Source organism: Marmota monax, unplaced genomic scaffold (assembly GCF_021218885.2).
Source record: "Marmota monax isolate L192 unplaced genomic scaffold, Marmota_monax_Labrador192_F-V1.1 WCK01_AAM20220418_F8-fsc00024, whole genome shotgun sequence".
NCBI lineage: Eukaryota > Metazoa > Chordata > Mammalia > Rodentia > Sciuridae > Marmota > Marmota monax.
Genome location: NW_026695224.1, coordinates 35,567,217 through 35,584,736, shown reverse-complemented (window position 1 = coordinate 35,584,736; position 17,520 = coordinate 35,567,217). Strand labels below are relative to the sequence as shown.

Genomic DNA, 17,520 nt, shown 5'->3' with positions numbered 1-17,520 from the left:
GTCCATGTGGTGAGAGGGGATGGCCTGGTGGGTGTGGGGGTGGCCACCCCCACTGAAGCATGCCATGCCACAGCTGGCCATGCAGTTCATTAGCCAGTATAGTCCCGAGGACATCGTCACAGCTCACATCGAGGGCAGCTCTGGGGCCCTGTGGCGCATCAGCCCCCCAAGTCGGGCTCAAATGAAGCGAGAACTGTACAACGGCACTGCCGACATCACCCTGCGCTTTACTTGGAACTTCCAGAGGTGGGTGCTGTGCCCCGGGGACTGGGTGGGTGCTCCCTGCAGGGGTTCATGCTTGTCCGCCTCCAGGGACCTGGCCAAGGGCGGCAAGGTGGAGTACACCAATGAGAAGCACACCCTGGAGCTGGCCCCTGACAGCTCGGCACGGCGGCAGCTGGCCCGCCTGCTGGAGGGCACTTCGGACCAGTCCGTGTGAGTGGGGGGTCCTGGTGGGGTGGGCAGGGGTTGGGGGAGCCCTGGGCCTGACCCAGCCCATGTGCTCTCCCCATAGGGTCATCCCCCACCTCTTCCCCAAGTACATCCGCGCCCCCAACGGGCCTGAAGCCAACCCCGTGAAGCAGCTGCAGCCCAGTGAGTGTGGGCAACTAGGGGCCGGGACCACCTGGGCTCTGGGCGCGGGGGGGGGGGGGGGGGCGCCTCCTAGTTCCAACCATCCCCCCCGGCTCTGACCCAGACGAGGAAGCCGACTACCTCGGTGTGCGCATCCAGCTGCGGAGGGAGCAGGTGGGGACGGGGGCTGCCGGCTTCCTGGAGTGGTGGGTGGTGGAGCTGCAGGACTGCCACATGGACTGCAACCTGCTGCCCATGGTGATCTTCAGCGACAAGGTCAGCCCCCCCAGCCTCGGCTTCCTGGCCGGCTACGGGTGAGTGAGGGGCCTGGGGACACCCCACAAGGCTGGTGGGGGGCTCTGGCAGCAGCCCAGCCTCACTGGTCACCCTGCAGGATCGTGGGGCTGTACGTGTCCATCGTGCTCGTCATCGGCAAGTTCGTGAGGGGCTTCTTCAGCGAGGCCTCCCACTCCATCATGTTCGAGGAGCTGCCCTTTGTGGACCGCATCCTCAAGCTGTGCCAAGACATCTTCCTGGTGCGCGAGACCCGTGAACTGGAGCTGGAGGAGGAGCTGTACGCCAAGCTCATCTTCCTGTACCGCTCCCCAGAGACCATGATCAAGTGGACGCGCGAGAAGGAGTAGGAGCCTGGCTCCTGGCACCGGGAATGAAGGCACCGCCCCACGGGCAGCAGGGCCACCAGGGCTGGTGGTGCTCCTTGGGCCAGGGGCACAGCTGTCCCCAGTCAGGGCCATGAGCTGTGACATGTCCTCCCTGGCCCACCTGAGCCCTGATGCTGCTGTCAGAAGGATGCTATGTCCCCACCTGTTGCCCCTGTGGGCCCAGGACTGGCCACACCGAGCCTGGGGGCCTGGCCCTCCCTTCCCAATGCGTACTGTAGAGTTTTCTAATTAAAAACATTTTTATTTATACACGTGGACAGTCACAGGCCAGTCCCTGCATTCTCGCCTCCCTGCTCCTGTGTGGTCAGCCTTGCTCCTGGGGGCTGGGCGAGCGCATCTTCTGCCTCAGAGTCACTGTCCTCGATCAGGTACTCCTGGACCTCCGGCATGACCCAATCCCTGGGGAAGTGTGCAGTGGGAACCCACCCTGAAGGGCTCCCACCCACCAGGAGTCTTCCAGCAGAGGGGGCACCAGTACCTCTGGCTGCGGAGCTGGGCCTCGGCCAGGATGTAGGGGGGCAGAGGGTCCAGAGAAGGCTGCGATGGAAGCCGTGTAGGTGAGGAGCTGTGCCCCAGGCCACCTGACACCTCGGAGCAAGGGCTCTAGTGGCGCAGGGCAGCCCTACTCACCAGGTCCTTCATGTTCACCCGGCAGCCATAGCACAGCTGCTCCATGACCTGGGCCTGGACACCCTTCCTGTGGACATAGCTGAGCTGTGTGCCTGGTCCTGGTGCTGCCCTAGGCCATGGTCCCCCAGACCCCAGCTGGCCACAGATGGGGCAAGGACTCACTTGCAGGCTACCCTGCAGCAGGCCTGGCCCTCCCCTGCAACGCAGCCAGGCCCTGTGGCTGTCCCAGCCTCAGCTGGCGGGGTGGACAGCAGTGTCTGGGAGAGACGCGAGGTCTGAGCTCCAAAAGCTGTGGCACTGTCTGTAAGCAGAGGGAACCTGGAGCTCCTGAACCCACACCCACTCCCTCCCCAACCCAGCACCCCAGGTGCAGACCATCAGTGTCGACGTCCAGCGCGCACAAGCACAGGAGACAGCGGGGCCCTACGGGGCCGGCAGCACAGCCCTCCCGGGGGGCCTTCACCAGCTTCTCACTTGTCCTGCGAGAGGGCAGCGAGTAGTCCCACGGGGGCCCTGGCCAGGGGCTCTGCGCCCTCCCAGGCAGAGTGCCCCTTCACACCTACCTGTACACAGTGCTGATGGTGGAGGGGAACTGGGTCTGCAGCCTCAGGATGAAGGCCTCCATCAGCCGGTGGATGCTGGCCTTTTCGGGGGCCTAGGAAAATTGGATAGGGCTAAGGGAGGGCCCTAGTACAGATCAAGGTCCCCTGGAGTGGCTCCACACAGCCAGCCCTTGGGTCTACCCTTTCTGGGGAAAGCAGCACAGAACCCACTTCCAAAGGGCCACCCCATCATTCCCCTCAGAGACAGGACAGGGTACCAGTTACCCCTCCAAGGAGCAGGTGTGCCCAGAGGACCCTACTATTGGCACTACCAGAGGCAGGTGGCAAGTACTGAGGCCCCAAGGGGCCACTAGGACCTCAGTGTCAGCCCAGAGGAGGCCACTCCCACCCCTGCAGCTAACCTGGTGGGCCCACCTTAGTGTCAATGGCTGGTGTGAAGACAGAGGGGACAGCAAACAGGCGGTTGTAGAAGGCAACCTCCTTCAGCGTGTGGTCCCGCATGGGGCGCACCACCACCACATCCCCATGCCGCTCGTCCGAGAAGCCCTAAGGGTGGGTGCAGTCAGGCTGACCCCGCCTGCAGGTAGGTCCCAGGACCCTCTTCCATGTGGGAGTCCCCAGGATCAACAAATAATCCTGCGCAGGAAGCCAAGGGATAAGTGTGGGGAGGGGCACCCCGTGTCCAGATCCTACATACCGTGTCCCAAGCCAGGAAGGCCCCTCTCCCCAGGGCCAGATTGGTCATGAGCTTAATGGCCAAGCGAGTGCAGCTATCCCCGGTCATCACCTTGGAGTAGCCATGGACTCGGGCCACGTGCAGGATGAGGTGGGTCCTATGGCAGAGGCAGAAGGTTGCAGACAATGGAGGAGGGGTCTCAAAGGGCAGGGCCCCTGGGGGTGGCTCACCGCAGGGTCTGAAGAAGCTCCTCCTTGGCTGTGAGTGTCCTCACAGAGTCGAACAGTCTGCAGAGGGCCGCAGTCTGGGTGGCGGTGGGGGACCTGCCCAGGCTGCAGGGCCCCGGGGAGTCCTGGGTGTGGGGCTGGTGTGTCTGTTCCCCACCCAGCACATGCTGCTGCTGGAGGAAGCTGTCCACAGCAGACTTGTAGGCCTCCTCCGTCCCCACTGGCTCCTGGGCAGAGCCCTGCAGCACTGCTGGTGGCAGGCCAAATACCTTCCAGAACACAGGAGAGCGTGGTGAGGCACCTGCCCTCCAACACCAGTGGGGAGCTAAGTTCCAGGGCTGCCCCAGCAAGCAGGCACGTGGCCCTGGGGCACCCCAACAGTCGCCTCCCGGGCCTTTCACCTCTTCCAGAGCAACTGTGTGCCACGGAAAGCCGATGTTCTGTAGGACTGACTTCACCTCAGCCAGAGTCTTTGCTCTGTCCTCTGGGCTCTGACCACAGGCTGCTCCCTCTGCAGATCCCAGGCAAGAGGGGTTAGGGCTTACAGAGGAAAAGCCTGAGCAGCGCAGGCTAAGGCGCTGACTCCATGAAGAACTTCCTGCAAGGCTGCGCTTTGAAGGGCAGCAACTTCTGGGGTGATGGCAGGTGTCCACCACTTTCCTCTGGGGCCATCTTCAGAGCAGGCAGTGGATTCCCATATAGTGGCTAGAGATGTCCCAGCCCTCCACACCCACCCCTTGGCACCAGTACCAAACTCGCCCTTTTTAGCCACTGGACCCATGATAGGGCCAGGCAGGTGCTCCTGTCCACACACCCCACCAACTTTCCAACACAGTCTGAGACCCCAGGACGAGGGTGCTGTCCAATGCATAGTCTCCTTCAGGAAAAGGTCCCAGTTGGGGCCTAATCCCACGTACCGTCAACATAGACAACCCCTGGCACAAAACGTAGTCTTTTGGCAGAATCCTGACTCAGGCCCTGGAGAAAGAAGTCAGGATTGGGAACTCAGACCCTGGCCAGAACCCATGGGGTGTTTTCTGGCAAAGAATATTTCTCTGGCTTTAAAGCCAACCCAAAAGGAGGCAAGAGCCCCCCTTTTAGTAAACAAAGGCACCCAGACTTGGCCAGACAGACCCTGTGGGTGAGGCTCTGCCCTTGCTGAGGAGTGGGCCACAGGTCTTTCTTCCCCAGTGAAAAATACATCTGTCTGTAGAAGCCTCAGAACCTGCTTTCACCAGTCTCCCTGATGTCCCAGGAACCTCTGAGACAAGCAGCTAGGTCCACAGGGGCCACTGTGCCACCTGCCTGGGCACCTTGGACCACTCAGAAAACACAGAGGCAACAAGGCACTGGAGGTGGGGCATTGTGGGCATGGAAGGAGCAGTGCCAGATGCTACAAAACAGCCTCAGGAGGGGCTTATCTCATCACCCTGCAGGCAGGTGCCTATCTGGGCCAGTGCCCTTACCCAGGCTGACACCCCCACCCCATCCCAGTGGCTACTGCCTCCTCACCAGCCCCATGAAGCTTTGCCCCCCAGGAAGCGTGGAGGAAGTGTGCATGCCCTCCCCTCTGCGGAGGCCCCGAGCCCTAGGGGAGCCCTCAGGTACTCCTGTAGTTCAGGTTGGCAACTCAATCCCACCCACTCCCTCTGTCCCTCTTGCGTGTGCTGCCTCTCTGCCTACACACGTCCTCTGGTTTGTGTACCTGCTGTATACACATCCCAGCTGGGGGCTGTGATGCTTCCTAGTGCCAACCAACTGCCCTTCAGTGCTGGCTGAGAAGGAAGGCTCCCCACCCCAGCTGGGCCCAGTAGCCTGGCCTAGAGGGTAGTATAGACACACCTCAAGTACCTGCCAGACCATGGAGCTGGACGAAGGACCCCCAGACCATGCCAAGAGCACCTGGGGAGAAGAAATATTAGTCAGGATGCATGCTTTCAACACTATGTGCCCCCACACCCGTGGGTAGCCCCAGATACCAAGTCCACCCTCAAAGCCCAGATAGGCTACAGTGGGGAGAGGCTGCCTGCAGAAGAGGCACCAGGTGTTGAGAGCAGGGCCTCAGGTCTACCTTTTCACCAGGAAAGATGAGCCGATTCTTCCCCAGCATGGCTCTGAACTTGTGCACGTAGAGGGCCTTGAAGCAGTCCCTGCAAGACAGACGCTCAGCACGGGCAGCAACCTGGGGCCCCACTGGGTTACTCAGCCTTTTACAGGCAGCATCTGCACAAAGAGGCTCTACCAGCAGCTGGCAAAGGGCTTCCCCAGGGGGCACTAAGGTTCTTGGAGTCCCATCCAGACCCCAGCAGGTGTGAGCGACACAGGGCATGGGGCTGCATCTAACACCCCATGGGTGCTCAGGAAGGCTTTTGGCAGAAGAGATGGGGCAGGGCCTGAGTCCTGTTCTCAACTCTCCCAATAAGCTCCCTCAGAGACCTTCCAGCCCCGGGGCAGTGGTGCCTCCACTTCAACAACAGGCCCGCCAGAAGCAACTCAGAAGAAACATGCTGACAACCTGGTTTCGAGCCCTTCAGGCAGCAGCGCAATCCCTGGAATAATGTCAGGGGGAGAGGGGAGCACTGTATAAACTGCAGAGAGTGCCTAACATTCGGGGTCTCTAGGCCCACCTACCAGAGACTCCTTCATGCCAGCATGAAGCATGAATGGCCCTGAAGCACAAGCAAATAGAAGCCTGGGGTCTCCAGAATCCAGAGCAGAACTTCCAGCAGGACACAAGAGGTTGTGCCCTCAAAACATTCCAGCTGGCTCCTGGACCCCTCCCTGACTTGAGTCAGATTCCCAGGCCCAAGCCCAGCAGTTTCCATTTTAAAAGTTTTTCTGGGGTTGTAGCTCAGTTTGCCTAGCATGCACAAGGCTCTGGGTCTGACCCTCAGCACCACAAAGAAACATGCAGCCAGGGTAGAGCAATGCTGGATACAAGGGGAGCAAGGCTTCTGTGAGAGGCTGCCTGTGCCCCAGGTCTGCTTCCTTCCTGTCAGACACACCCCGTGTCCATGGCAATGCCTCCCAACACCGAATGAGCACTGGGTACAGGGGCCAATATTTCTACCCCACAGCAGCTCAGTGTTTCAACGTAAAATGATGAGCCCAAGGTCCAGTCCAGTGCCTGGACACAGAAAGTGACTTCCCAGGGTGCAGCTCAGTGAGGACAGTCTGATCATGAGGAGGCAAGGGTGTTGGCTGTGGGTGAGGAGAACCCTGCCATTCATTCCCTGCTTTGCCAGCTGGGGTTCCAGTGTGGTGGGTTCCTGTGAACAAGGGCTTTGCACTCACAAAACCACTCTCCCAGGGGCCAGGAAAGGCCAGAGTTTCTACACATGCCTGGTCTGGGTCACCAGAGCACCTCACTCAAAACCTAGATTCTCAAAACTTGCACCAGGAGAGCTGGCCTCCCACCCCTTCTCAAGACCACACATATAGGATGGTTAGGAATGAGGAAGTGTTTGGAAAATAATCTCCTTACTCTCTTCCTCTCCCAGGAACATTTTTAAAAGCAGGCTCCCAGTAGCCAGGCGTGGTAGCACACACCTGTAATCCTAGTGATTCAGGAAGCTGAGGCAGGAGGATTTCGAGTTCAAAGCCAGGCCCAGCAATTTGAGGAGGCCCTAAGCAATTTAGCAAGACCCTGTCTCAAAATAAATAAATAAATAGATAGATAGATAAGGCTGGGGGTTTGTCTCAGTGGTTAGAAGTCCCTGAATTCAATCCTGGCTTTAAAAAAAAAAGCCCCATAAGAAAAACTAGCAATAAAAATAAATTATAAAAGAAGAAAATTACATCTACTATGTTGCATATATCTTTATATTTTTAAGTAGTATATCTAGTATAATCATTCACATTAATTGTCACATTTTTTAAAAAACAAAGCCCAAGATTTCTGGGGACCAACTTAAGGACATGAGGTAACTCCCCCAATAAACATGCTATACAAAATAAGGCACACCGCCCTAAGAATGAGAGGGCTAACACAGGAGAGATCTAACCCTAACCCTGGGGAGCTACAACCTAGGGAAAACGGGAACACCAAGTGGTCACTGGCCAAAAGAAACGAGGGCGGCCAGAGTCACAGACACGACGGGAGGTACCCGAGCCCCGGCCCCTCGGGAGAAGCCCAGGCTTCGGTCCAGCGGCCCGGGGAGGCCGGAGCTCTCCCTCCAACTCTGACCGCCGTCCCACCCGGAGCACCTGCCCCTGGTCGCCGCCGCCCGCTCTCCACGCTCCCCACAGGCTCCCTCCGGGACCGCCCAGCCCCCTGGCAGTGGCGCTCCACTTCCCCGACAGGCCCCAGGGCCACTCGGAGCAGCGACGGCGGAGAGCGCGGTCCGGGGCGGCAGGGGGCCGACGGCGGGCTCGCGCGGCTCACCGGCAGAAGGCGTCGCCCGCGCGGATCACCACCACCGGCAGGCCTTCCCGGCACTTCACGCACTTCTGCGCCCGGCTTGGGAGAACCAGAGAGAGCAGGTCGCACGGTCGCCCGCTCCCGCCCCGCGTTCCCTCCCGGCTGCCCCCGAGGCCGGCCCGGGCCGGGGGCCTCCCGCTCCGCCCGCAGGGGACGCGAGGGCTCGTCCGAGCCGCCCGCGGCTCTCACCCCGGCCTGGGCGCCGGCGGGGGCTCCCGGGGCGCCGGCTCCGCGTAGTGCTCGCCCGCCTGGTACATGGCTGCGCCCGCCGCCTCCCGAGCGCAGGCGGCCAGGCGGGCGCGCCCCGATGACGTCTCCGGGGACCGTGGCGGGCGCTCCCCGTGACGTCACGCGGCGCCGGCGCGGCGGTGACGCGGGCCCGGCCGGCCAGGACCGGGGGGCGGGGGGGCGGCGGTGGCGGCGGCCTGGCCCGGGATGGCGATGTTCCGCAGCCTGGTGGCCTCGGCGCAGCAGCGGCAGCCGCCGGCCGGGCCCGCGGGCGGCGACAGCGGCCTGGAGGCGCAGTTCAGCTGCCCCATCTGCCTGGAGGTGTACCACCGGCCCGTGGCCATCGGCGGCTGCGGCCACACGTGAGCGCGCGCCGGGAGCCGCGGGAGGGGGACGGCCGGGCGCGGCGGCGGCCTGCGGGCGTCAGGGCCGCGCCACCGCCGCCCGAGCCCCGGGTGCTCAGAGGCCGCCGCCGCCGCCGCCGCCGCGCGGGGCCCCGAGGTGTGCAGACGGGCGGGCAACGCAAATAAATGACTTGTGGCGTGTGCTGTCAACTGTTTGTCCACCCGCTGTCCGCTCGCTCTGACGACAGAGGAAAGGAGTGCCCTTCAGTTGGGGGGGCTCGTTTGGAGCCTGGTGCTGTTTTGTTTTGAAGGACTGGGGTCACGCCAGAATGCAGGCCGGCACGGAGGGGACCGGACCCCAGGCATCCTGCAGGGGTTTCCAGCTGAGCCGGGCGCTTCAGGAACTGAACCTGGAGCATGTAGCTCCCCTCTGGCCCAGAGCTGTGCTCAAGTCCAAGACCTCTGGAGCTCCAGCCCGGTTGGGAAGGAGTCAACATGAGTGTGCGCTCCCACCTCCCCTAAGTGCTGCATGATACAGCTCTGGAGCGATTCCGGGGATGCGGGGAGAGGGCTGGAGGGCTTCCCAGCAGTGGCCATGCTGCTGAGGAAGCTGGGTGCTGGTTCCAGGGAGTGGGGGTGGGCAAGGTGCACCCAGCATGGTAGGAAGCCCTAGAACATTTTGCAAACAAAGGCAGCTGTCTGGAGGCTCCTGCTGCAGAGAAGGAACTGGAACTGCTGGGTGGGCGTGTGTGCCTGCTTGTCATCCAAGGATGAGGATGGTGTCAGGATCCAGAGCTGCCTCACGTTCCTGCCCCCTGGTGTCAGGCAGCACAGACACTTGCTTATACCAGAGAGTGGTGCCCTGCTCCTACTCAGTTGCTTGGCTGTGACATTTTGGCAGGACAGGCTCTGATAGAGACTTGTTTCTTGTGAGCACACGCTAGTAGGTGTGTTGCCTTCTGCATTTTCCAGACTGTGGTTGAGAGGACTGTGAGGCTTGTCTGCATTTTGGAAACCCTTTATAGGTTTGGAGCAGTGTCTCCCCGGAACCAGCACCTTCACCGTGATGTGGGCCACAGCCTTTTGGTTTCTCAATCTGTACAAATCAGTGTTTTCCCTTTCTCTTTTCCAAAATTGGTCTTTTCTTAAAATGAGAGCTGCATGACAGGATGGAGACTCCATGGGACTGAGAAGCATCTTTCTTGTCAGCTCTTCTCATTGCTGATCCTTAAGAACCCTTTGTGTGGCCTCTGCCTTGAAAAGATTTCCTCCCACTTTGCTGGCTTCATTTCTTGGCTGTTGCCTGCCTCTGACTTCCTTTGTCTGTCAGGTGCAACTGAGAGAGGTGTGCAGATGAACACAGAAGGTTTAAGGGCACATCCTGTCACCTTGTTAAAAGTTCACTGATGGTCTGATTCTTTCCTTGCCTTGAGCTCCAGAGCCATTTCCCTTCTGAAGACTGGCTTCCCTGTGGTGAGAGGGGCCCTGCCTGGAGGCAGAGGAGGTGATGGTAGGGGAGTCTTCAAGCCTGAGCTTTGGGCAAGAGGAACCTCAATGGAGCAGCTCGCAGACATTGCCTTAGGGCCCCAAAGGAGCTATTGCCTGCTGCCTAAGGAACAGCCTAGGGTGTGAGCCATATCCAGTCCAGAAGCAAGTGGGCCAGGACACACACAACCATGAGGCTGCCCAGGAAGCCTTTGTAAGGCAGCCTGCGCTGGGACAGCTGTCAGGCTTGCCTGAGAAGACAGGCCTGATAGCCTTGTGGCTCTCTGAAATTGGCCCTTCCTAGCTCCCTGGTGTGTACAGGAGCCCAGGGCAAAGTGACATTGGTTGGTGCCATTTGACCTGCAGCCCATCCTGGGCAGTCCCAAATGCTAGGCAAGTTGGCCCCACTCCCACCGTTCTCAGCCACCTTACTGGGCTGCAGAGGACCCTAAGCAGACGCAGGGGGACTTTCTGTGGGGGAAGCTGCTGCTTGCGGCTGCTGGCCCACGTGTGCCAGGGTGGTAGTCACTCACACCTGGTCAAGAGCTGTGCCTTATCTGTGAGTGTTCTAGTCTGCTTTCTGCTCCTAAAGGGCTGTGACTCAGGAGTCACCCCACAGGTGGATCAGGTTCCTCCTGAGCTTTCTTGCATCCTGCACAGGAGTACAGGGCATGCTGCCTTCTGGAAGAAGTGGCTGCCACTCAGCCTGACCTTTTCGTGTGGCCCTGCCTGCTATGGGTAGTAAGGATTCCACTGAGATGGAAGCCAGTGCGTTCACACAGTCACACAAACTCCCCATGGTGTAGAACACTCCGCCCTGGAAAGGAGCCCAGTGTACACTGTCCTCCCCAGCCCTGGCCGCTGCAGGTCTGCCTCCATCGTTGGGTGTGTCTGCTGGAACTTCGTATGGCAGCCCCGTCCACAGCACATGGCCTTGGTGTCGCCCTTGGCTAGAGCTCAGGGGCCACAGGGGACCTCTGCCTTGAGCAGGCGAGGCCCGAGCAGGCCCATGTATATCGGTGCTTTGCTCCTCTCACGTTTCCTCCACGAGTGTCACATCTACACGCTGTTGGACAGCTGGATGCTGCCACTGTCTGCCACCATGAACACCTGTGACTGGCCTTGCCAGCCCCTTCCTCAGGCTCACCAAACCCTGGGGCCAGGGACAGCACTGGGGGTGGTACGTGGTGCTGGCGAGACCCCCACCCCACTCGGAGGAAGTGACTGAGGCCCTCTACTCTGCAGGAAAGGCTCATAGGAACTTTTGTGTCCTGGAAGTCCTTAGGTCTTAGGGTGAGTCTTGCCCCTTTCAGGTGTAGGATAATCTGACTAGCCAGGTGGCAGAAGGCAGGAAGAGGGACGAAGGTGCCTCAAGCTCTGGGCACCACAAGAAGGACCTTCTCTTGAGAGGGGATGAGATCATGTGAGGAACTCTGACCTTAACCTTAACTGAGTCATCTCTAAATTCAGGACCGTTCCCACATCCCCTCTGTCCAGCCTGGCTTCCCCGTCCTTACCCCATGGCCAGCCTGCTCAGCGTGCAGGGAACTTCCTGCAGTCTGCAAAGTCTCCATCTTTCTGTTGGGGCTGGGCCAGCTCTGCCTCCTCCAACTGAGCTCCGTCCTCAGGGCTGGAGTCGCACTCTGTGTCCTTGTGTTCAGGTGCTTTGTTGAGCGGGCTGTCCCCACAGTGCTGCTGGTGAAGCTGTGCTGAGGTCATCCTGTGCAGCTGGCGCCCCCTCCTGGCAGGCGGCAGGTGGAAGTGTTGTGAACGCAGGCTGGAGTGTGGGCATGCCAGGCCAGGCCCCTGCTGCCAGCAAGCAGGGCTCTGGACAGTCTCTCCAGGTGATGTTGGCTAGAGCTCAGGGGCCACAGGGGACCTCTGCCTTGAGTGTGTGTCCAGTACCTGAGCCAGCCCAAGTACAGCCCTTCCTGTCACTGAGCCCCTCCTGCCGAGGAAGCTGTCCCCAGTTGACAAACTGGCCAGCTTCAGCTCTGTGCTGTCCAGTGAGTCCAGGGCCCTTCCCACAATTGTTAGTGATTTTACTCTCTGTGCCCCTAGGCTGTCCCCTGCCCTCTGAGGTTCTGTTGTCACCGTGACTAGGAGCCCATGGGACAGAACCTCCCCCTCCTGTAGGGTCACGTGTGCTGGAGGCTGAAGCCGTGACTCTGCCCAGCCTTAGAACACAGCAGCCCCATTGCTGGGAGGGGACCCTGCTCATCTTTTAGCCAGATGGTGCCCATCCTTCTGGTGGGCCTTGGGCACGGGCATAGTCATCTCCAGGAATGTTTGAACAGCTAGTCCTGTGTGCTAGTGCATGAGACCCGTGCTGGCCACCAGCCCTCAGGCCCATGTCCCCTGCAGGTTCTGTGGGGAGTGTCTCCAGCCGTGCCTGCAGGTGCCATCCCCCCTGTGCCCGCTCTGCCGCCTGCCCTTTGACCCAAAGAAAGTGGACAAGGCTGCACATGTGGAGAAGCAGCTGTCCTCCTACAAGGCACCCTGCCGGGGCTGCCACAAAAAGGTACACGCTTGACCTCTGGGGGCAGAGCGCTTGACCTCCTGGGGCAGGGCGGGAGGGGAGGCTTCAGGCTGCAGAGCCTGCCACCTTGTCCAATTGCCAGGGGAGACTGAGGTGCTAGCGCAAGGCGACTGGGATTGGCCAGCTGGAAGGGGTGTCCTGTTGGGGCGCTCCCTCCAGCAGAGGTGTCCTGCTGGGGCTCTCCCTCCAGCAGAGGTGTCCTGCTGGGGTGCTCCCTCCAGCAGAGGTGACTTGTTGGGGTGTCTCCAGTTGGTTCCCTCAGCAGGTATGCCCCTTCCCCTTGCTGGAATGCAGCTGCTAGGGCCTCCAGGTCTCTAGGAGCAGAAGGCGTGGCCACGGCTGCAGACTGAGCCAGCCTCACCTCCCTGCCTGTCTCCTAGGTCACCCTGGCGAAGATGAGAGTGCACATTTCCTCCTGCCTGAAGGTCCAGGAGCAGATGGCCAACTGCCCCAAGTTCGTCCCTGTGGTACCCACGTCCCAGCCCATCCCCAGGTGGGAAGCCTCCCCTCCTTTCCATCTCTGAGCAGATTGGGGGTGCTCAGGGGGCAAGTGACTTTAGGGAAGCCATGCCACTCATAGATGGGGATAGCTCAGGTGTGGGAGCCAAGATGGGGACCCACACCAGGCGGGGGGATGGACTAAGAGATGGCACCTCCCAGGGTGGGCAGCACAGGGTCTCCCCATTGGCCACAGCCCCCTACCCCCACTGGGCCGGGGTGGGGGAGAGGGAGGTGGTTCCCTGTGCGGTTCTCAGCAGTCAGACCCGAGACTGCAGATGTGTGGGCAGGTGTGGGCTGGTGGTCTTCAGGACTCCAGCTCTGCCTCCTGCCTGCCAACCACGATGCTCCTGCAGCCATGCAGCAGTTGACTCCTGTCGGGAGCCCACAGAGCAGAGGGCAGGCTGGCCACTCTGTGTGTGAGAGAAGCAGGGTGGCAGTGCCCTTTGCTCCCTGACCCCACAGTTGCTCACTGTCCTCCTGCTCCACCAGCAACATCCCGAACAGGTCTACCTTCGCCTGCCCCTACTGCGGCGCCCGCAACCTGGACCAGCAGGAGTTGGTGAAGCACTGTGTCGAGAGCCACCGCAGTGACCCCCACCGCGTGGTGAGCGCCCGCTGGGAGGCCGTGGGCAGGGACTGCCTGGGTGGCCTGCTCCCTCCAAGCCTGTGGTGCCCAGCTGCCCAGGGCCTCCCAGGATCCCAGGGGTGGTGGCATGTCAGTCTTGGGGTGCAGTGAGTGCCACAGTGAACCCTCATGAGCCCCCATGTGTCCCTGGGCAGTGGAGGTCGAGTTCCCTGTGGGAAGCCCTGGCCACACACTGGCCCCTTTGTTCCAGGTGTGCCCCATCTGCTCCGCCATGCCCTGGGGCGACCCCAGCTACAAGAGCGCCAACTTCCTCCAGCACCTGCTGCACCGGCACAAGTTTTCCTATGACACCTTCGTGGTGGGTGCCCTGCCCACACCCCTCCCTCCTCCTGCTCGACCCAGCCAGCTTTAGGGCCCAAGTGTCCCAAGAAGGCCAGAACAAAACCTGAGGGGCCCCATTGGAGCAGGACAGGCACAGGGGCCACTAGAGGACACCAGGCACCAGAGCAGCCACAGGTGCTCTAGTGTCCCTGAGGCGGCACCTGGGGGACAGAGCACCCTAGGTGGGCCAGGCTTCCCAGGTGTTTCTGGAGGGGAGCTAGAGGACTCCTCCCCAGTGCTCTGCTCTGTCTTCCTCTGCAGTGGGTCTGGAAGGGAGCCCCTCCAGGCCTGTGGACCCCTCACAGCCTCTTCTCTCCTCGGGCAGCCCCTCCTCTCTGTTTACTCCACCTCCCACCCTGCTGGCCTCCAGCCACCCAAGACTCCTGCCTACTCCGGCCCACTGCTGGAGGTCTCGGAGCCTTCTGGCTTGCCTGTCATCTCAAAACCCCAGTTCTTACAATCGGAGGCAAGAACAGCACTCCCATGCATGCATCCACCCTGGAGCACGGTCAGGGCATGCAGTGTCTGCAGACTGCCGGACTCTGCAGAGACCAGGCCGCCCTCAGGATCAGCTTAAGTGCAGAACTAGGGAAGGCAGACAGGTGTCCTGTGGTGTGAGCCGTGTTCAGGGAGACAGGGAGACCTGAAGCAATGGAGCGAGTCTGTGTGGGGCAGCTGGGACAAGGAGGTAGCCCAGCTCTGCAGGGGTCAGCTGGGCTCTTGTGACCTTGCCCATCTCCATTTGCTGTTTCCAGGACTACAGCATCGATGAAGAAGCTGCCTTCCAGGCCGCCCTGGCTCTGTCCCTCTCTGAGAACTGAAGGTGCAGCCAGCCACCTGCCCCTAGCCTGGGGTCCAGGACGCCCTCCCGCCTCAAGGAACAGGGCTGTTGCTCTCCTGCCCCAACACCTGCCCAGGAGCACACCTCACCGGGCCAAGTGGGATCTCCTGCATGAGGAGGGCTCATCCAAGAGCCTCTAGGGCTGGACCTGGCTGGCTACCCCTTGCCATCAGCAGGGCTGCCTGGGTCCTGGCCAGCCACGCTGGGCATTCGGTGCTTTGAGGGGCAGGTGCTGCCATCTGGGACTTAGAGCAGTCGCTCTCTTCCAAGCCACGATGTCCTCCTTGCTGGGAAGCATGGGGTGCCCTGAGGTGTGCGGCTGCAGGAACAGGGAGGAGGAGCCCCGTCGCCTGCCTGGCATCCAGCAGGAATGGGGAGGAGGAGCCCCGCCGCCCGTCGGGCATCCAGCTCGCTTCCACATGCGCACCTGGTACTGGCTTTTGTGATACTTAGAAACCCCAGCGTTTTTCTATCTTATCCCATGTGATAATCTTTTCACGTTTTATAGAGCAAAGACGAAGCAGTTACCTTCATATTGCAATATCTGTGTTTGACTAGGAAGAATAGTATTTTTATGGAACATTTACAAAATTATATTTTTAAAAAAAAAAGATTAAAAAAAAACGTGTAAGGGATCGGTGTGTGGAGTGCAGGAGCAGTGGGTGCTCTGGAACCAGAGGCAGCTGGTGTCCTCTGCGAGGGAACAGAGGTGGCATCCCCAGGCTGCTGCTAGAGGGGGCTCTGCTTGTGGTTTCTTTGGCGATAACCAGGAGAAGGCACCGCTCCCTCCCTGACTGCCTGCGAGGCTATGCCTACAGACGCAGGGTGGCCCGTGCAGTGTGGGGCTTCCTCTGCCAGGTCCTGGCCTCGGCCCAGAGTCACCTTCCAGAGCAGGCCACATCCTTCCCAGGCAGAGACTGCATCCGACAGTGGCAGAGCGTGGGGGGCCACCAGTGGCCTGCTGGGTGGTGGGTCACGCCAGAAAACACCTGTTGGCTCTCCTGTTGTGTCCATGGCATAAATTATTGCTGTCTTTTCAAAAAAAATTAAATGTTTCTGAGCATCTGCAGAGGCCTGTGTTGGTTCTGTCCTCAGTGCCCAGTGAGGACACTGGGAGCACCCGCCCTCCTCTGAGTCAGCAGCTGCTGCTTATGGCTGTGCCGCCCCAGGTGCCCTTTCCCTGCTTTCCTAGCCTCTTGTAGGGGCCCAGAACCACTGAGAAGACTCTGGCCAGGCCGCCTCCCTCTGAAATGTCCCCCCAGGCTCCTGTTTCTGGCTGGCCTGGGGCTGGGTTCCTGGGTCACAGGCCTTGGGCCAGCTGCTCAGAACCCTCTGAGGGGCCACCTTCACGGCCACAGGGTGCCTATGCCCTCAGGTCAACCAGAATCACCTCCCTGTGGCCATGCTCACAGGTGCCTCACTGCTCCCTCGGTTCCCAGGTGGTGACCAGAGGCAGATCTCTGTTCTGGACAGTCGTTCTCAGGGGAGGGTGTTCTGCGGAGCTTTAGAGCATGACGTGGACCAGATAGGCCCAAGACCCACGGGTTGTAACTCGAGGCACCTGGTTGCTGGGTCAGCGTGTACACCTTTGAGAGCAGAGTGGCCTCCAGGTGCTTTTGTGGAAGACACCAGAGTTCCACCTCCTCTGCCATCTGCTAAGCAGTTTCTGTGCCTGGGAGGCCCTCTCTGGGTTCTGGGCATCAGCAGAACTTCAGCCAGCCTGTGCTCCCCATTGCCTTCCAGGAAGAGGCCAGAGACACAGCACCCTGGAACCAAGTGAGGCCGAAAGCCCTCAGAGCAGGGCTGGTTGTGCTCACCCCCTGGTTGCTGGCCCGTGGGAACTGAGGTTGCTGTTCTTGCAGGCCCGGGCCTGCATGCCACTGACAGAGGAGTCGTCGTGGGGCATGACCCCTAGTGCCCAGGCAGCCCAGAGGTAAGCCCTGTCTCAGCAGGGCCTGACCTCAACAACATGTCTCTGCTGACCGCCCACCCGCAGGGAGACGCCACCAAGTTTCTCTGTCTCATCTGCAGAGGCCACAGTGTCTGCCAAGTCATTGAGGTCTGCACCACCAAGGGAAGGAAGGGAGGAGCTCTGCTGGCTTCCTGTGAGTGCCTGTGTGCAGGGTGCTTGGGACGAGACCAAATGGGGCCCAGAGGGGACCTGAGCACCTGGAAGGCAGGAGCCTGGGGAGGGAATAAGGTAAACTGTCCCAGGTGGGCTCAGGATGTCACAGAGGGGCAGGGCTGGAGGGGAGCCCTTTTCATGGGCCCAGCTAGATGGGCCAGTGTCCTCCAGGACCAGGTGGCCCATGCTCCCCTGGATGAACAGTAACCCAAGCTTGCCACATGCACAACAGAGACCCCAGTTAAACCAGAGGGAACCAGCACCAAGAGGAGGAGGAGGAGGAGCCAGGGGGTCATGCCGCTCCTGGCTCCCAACCTGTCCTTCCTTTCCAAACACTGGAGTCCAACCCGCCCCGCCCTGTCCAACCTCCAGATGGCAGCTTTAAGGCTCTGGGAGCAGGTGGGAAAGCCGAGAGGGTCTGCTCTGCCCTTCCCCTGGTCTGGCGTCTGGAGCATTTGGGGCCAGTCACCCCTAGCAAGGCCACAGGATGGCATCCAGTGGAGGTGCTCCCTCCATGGGCATTGCCACATAGCCTCAGTCCCCCGCTCAGTTGTCAGAGCAGGGCTGGGAGACAGCACAGCCTTCGCAGGCCTCAGGCAAATCAGCCAGTGGCTTGTCAGGTGGCCCCTCGGCCCACATCAAGCCACCCTCTCTAGGCGGGGGTCTCCCTCTACCCTGAGCCATGTAAGCATGCATGGCTCAGCAGGAAGCCAGGTGG

General features: G+C 60.6%; 3 protein-coding genes across 16 annotated transcripts in view; 2 read left to right on the top strand and 1 right to left on the bottom strand.

Moving 5' to 3' along the window:
• The window catches only part of Piezo1 (piezo type mechanosensitive ion channel component 1), a 47,652-nt gene extending 46,147 nt beyond the window's left edge, over positions 1 to 1,505 (top strand). For all 5 annotated transcript variants that reach the window (XM_046435259.2, XM_046435258.2, XM_046435261.2 and 2 more), the window contains 5 exons: positions 74 to 246; positions 313 to 435; positions 515 to 594; positions 698 to 887; positions 968 to 1,505. In XM_046435259.2, the coding sequence (XP_046291215.1) occupies positions 74 to 246; positions 313 to 435; positions 515 to 594; positions 698 to 887; positions 968 to 1,217 (816 nt within the window). In that variant the 3' untranslated portion in view covers positions 1,218 to 1,505. The remainder of the gene's footprint in view (positions 1 to 73; positions 247 to 312; positions 436 to 514; positions 595 to 697; positions 888 to 967) is intronic.
• On the bottom strand, positions 208 to 8,071 carry Ctu2 (cytosolic thiouridylase subunit 2). 7 transcript variants are annotated; one of them, XM_046435262.1, is made up of 16 exons: positions 7,962 to 8,071; positions 7,737 to 7,811; positions 5,424 to 5,502; positions 5,195 to 5,254; positions 4,270 to 4,330; positions 3,754 to 3,863; positions 3,356 to 3,621; positions 3,147 to 3,282; positions 2,864 to 2,995; positions 2,450 to 2,541; positions 2,262 to 2,365; positions 2,049 to 2,187; positions 1,887 to 1,953; positions 1,735 to 1,793; positions 715 to 1,655; positions 208 to 316 (listed from the first exon to the last, which is right to left on the bottom strand). In XM_046435262.1, exons 1-15 carry the CDS (start codon positions 8,027 to 8,029, stop codon positions 1,517 to 1,519), a joined length of 1,587 nt encoding a protein of 528 aa, XP_046291218.1. In that variant the 5' UTR covers positions 8,030 to 8,071; the 3' UTR covers positions 208 to 316; positions 715 to 1,516. The 7 variants fall into 7 exon arrangements, with proteins under 7 accessions (XP_046291218.1, XP_046291220.1, XP_046291219.1 ...); XM_046435264.1 differs by having other exon boundaries at positions 2,049 to 2,175; XM_046435263.1 differs by having other exon boundaries at positions 5,204 to 5,254.
• Positions 8,072 to 8,185: 114 nt separating this feature from the next.
• Rnf166 (ring finger protein 166) lies at positions 8,186 to 15,746 on the top strand. Of its 4 annotated transcripts, none has more exons than XM_046435269.1 (6): positions 8,186 to 8,362; positions 12,194 to 12,350; positions 12,749 to 12,861; positions 13,359 to 13,473; positions 13,650 to 13,813; positions 14,592 to 15,746. In XM_046435269.1, the coding sequence occupies exons 1-6, from the start codon at positions 8,208 to 8,210 to the stop codon at positions 14,815 to 14,817; spliced, it is 930 nt and encodes a 309-aa protein (XP_046291225.1). In that variant the 5' UTR covers positions 8,186 to 8,207; the 3' UTR covers positions 14,818 to 15,746. The 4 variants fall into 4 exon arrangements, with proteins under 4 accessions (XP_046291225.1, XP_058432027.1, XP_046291226.1 ...); XM_058576044.1 differs by having other exon boundaries at positions 13,332 to 13,473; XM_046435270.2 differs by having other exon boundaries at positions 13,706 to 13,813; positions 14,592 to 14,792.
• Positions 15,747 to 17,520: the final 1,774 nt, after the last annotated feature.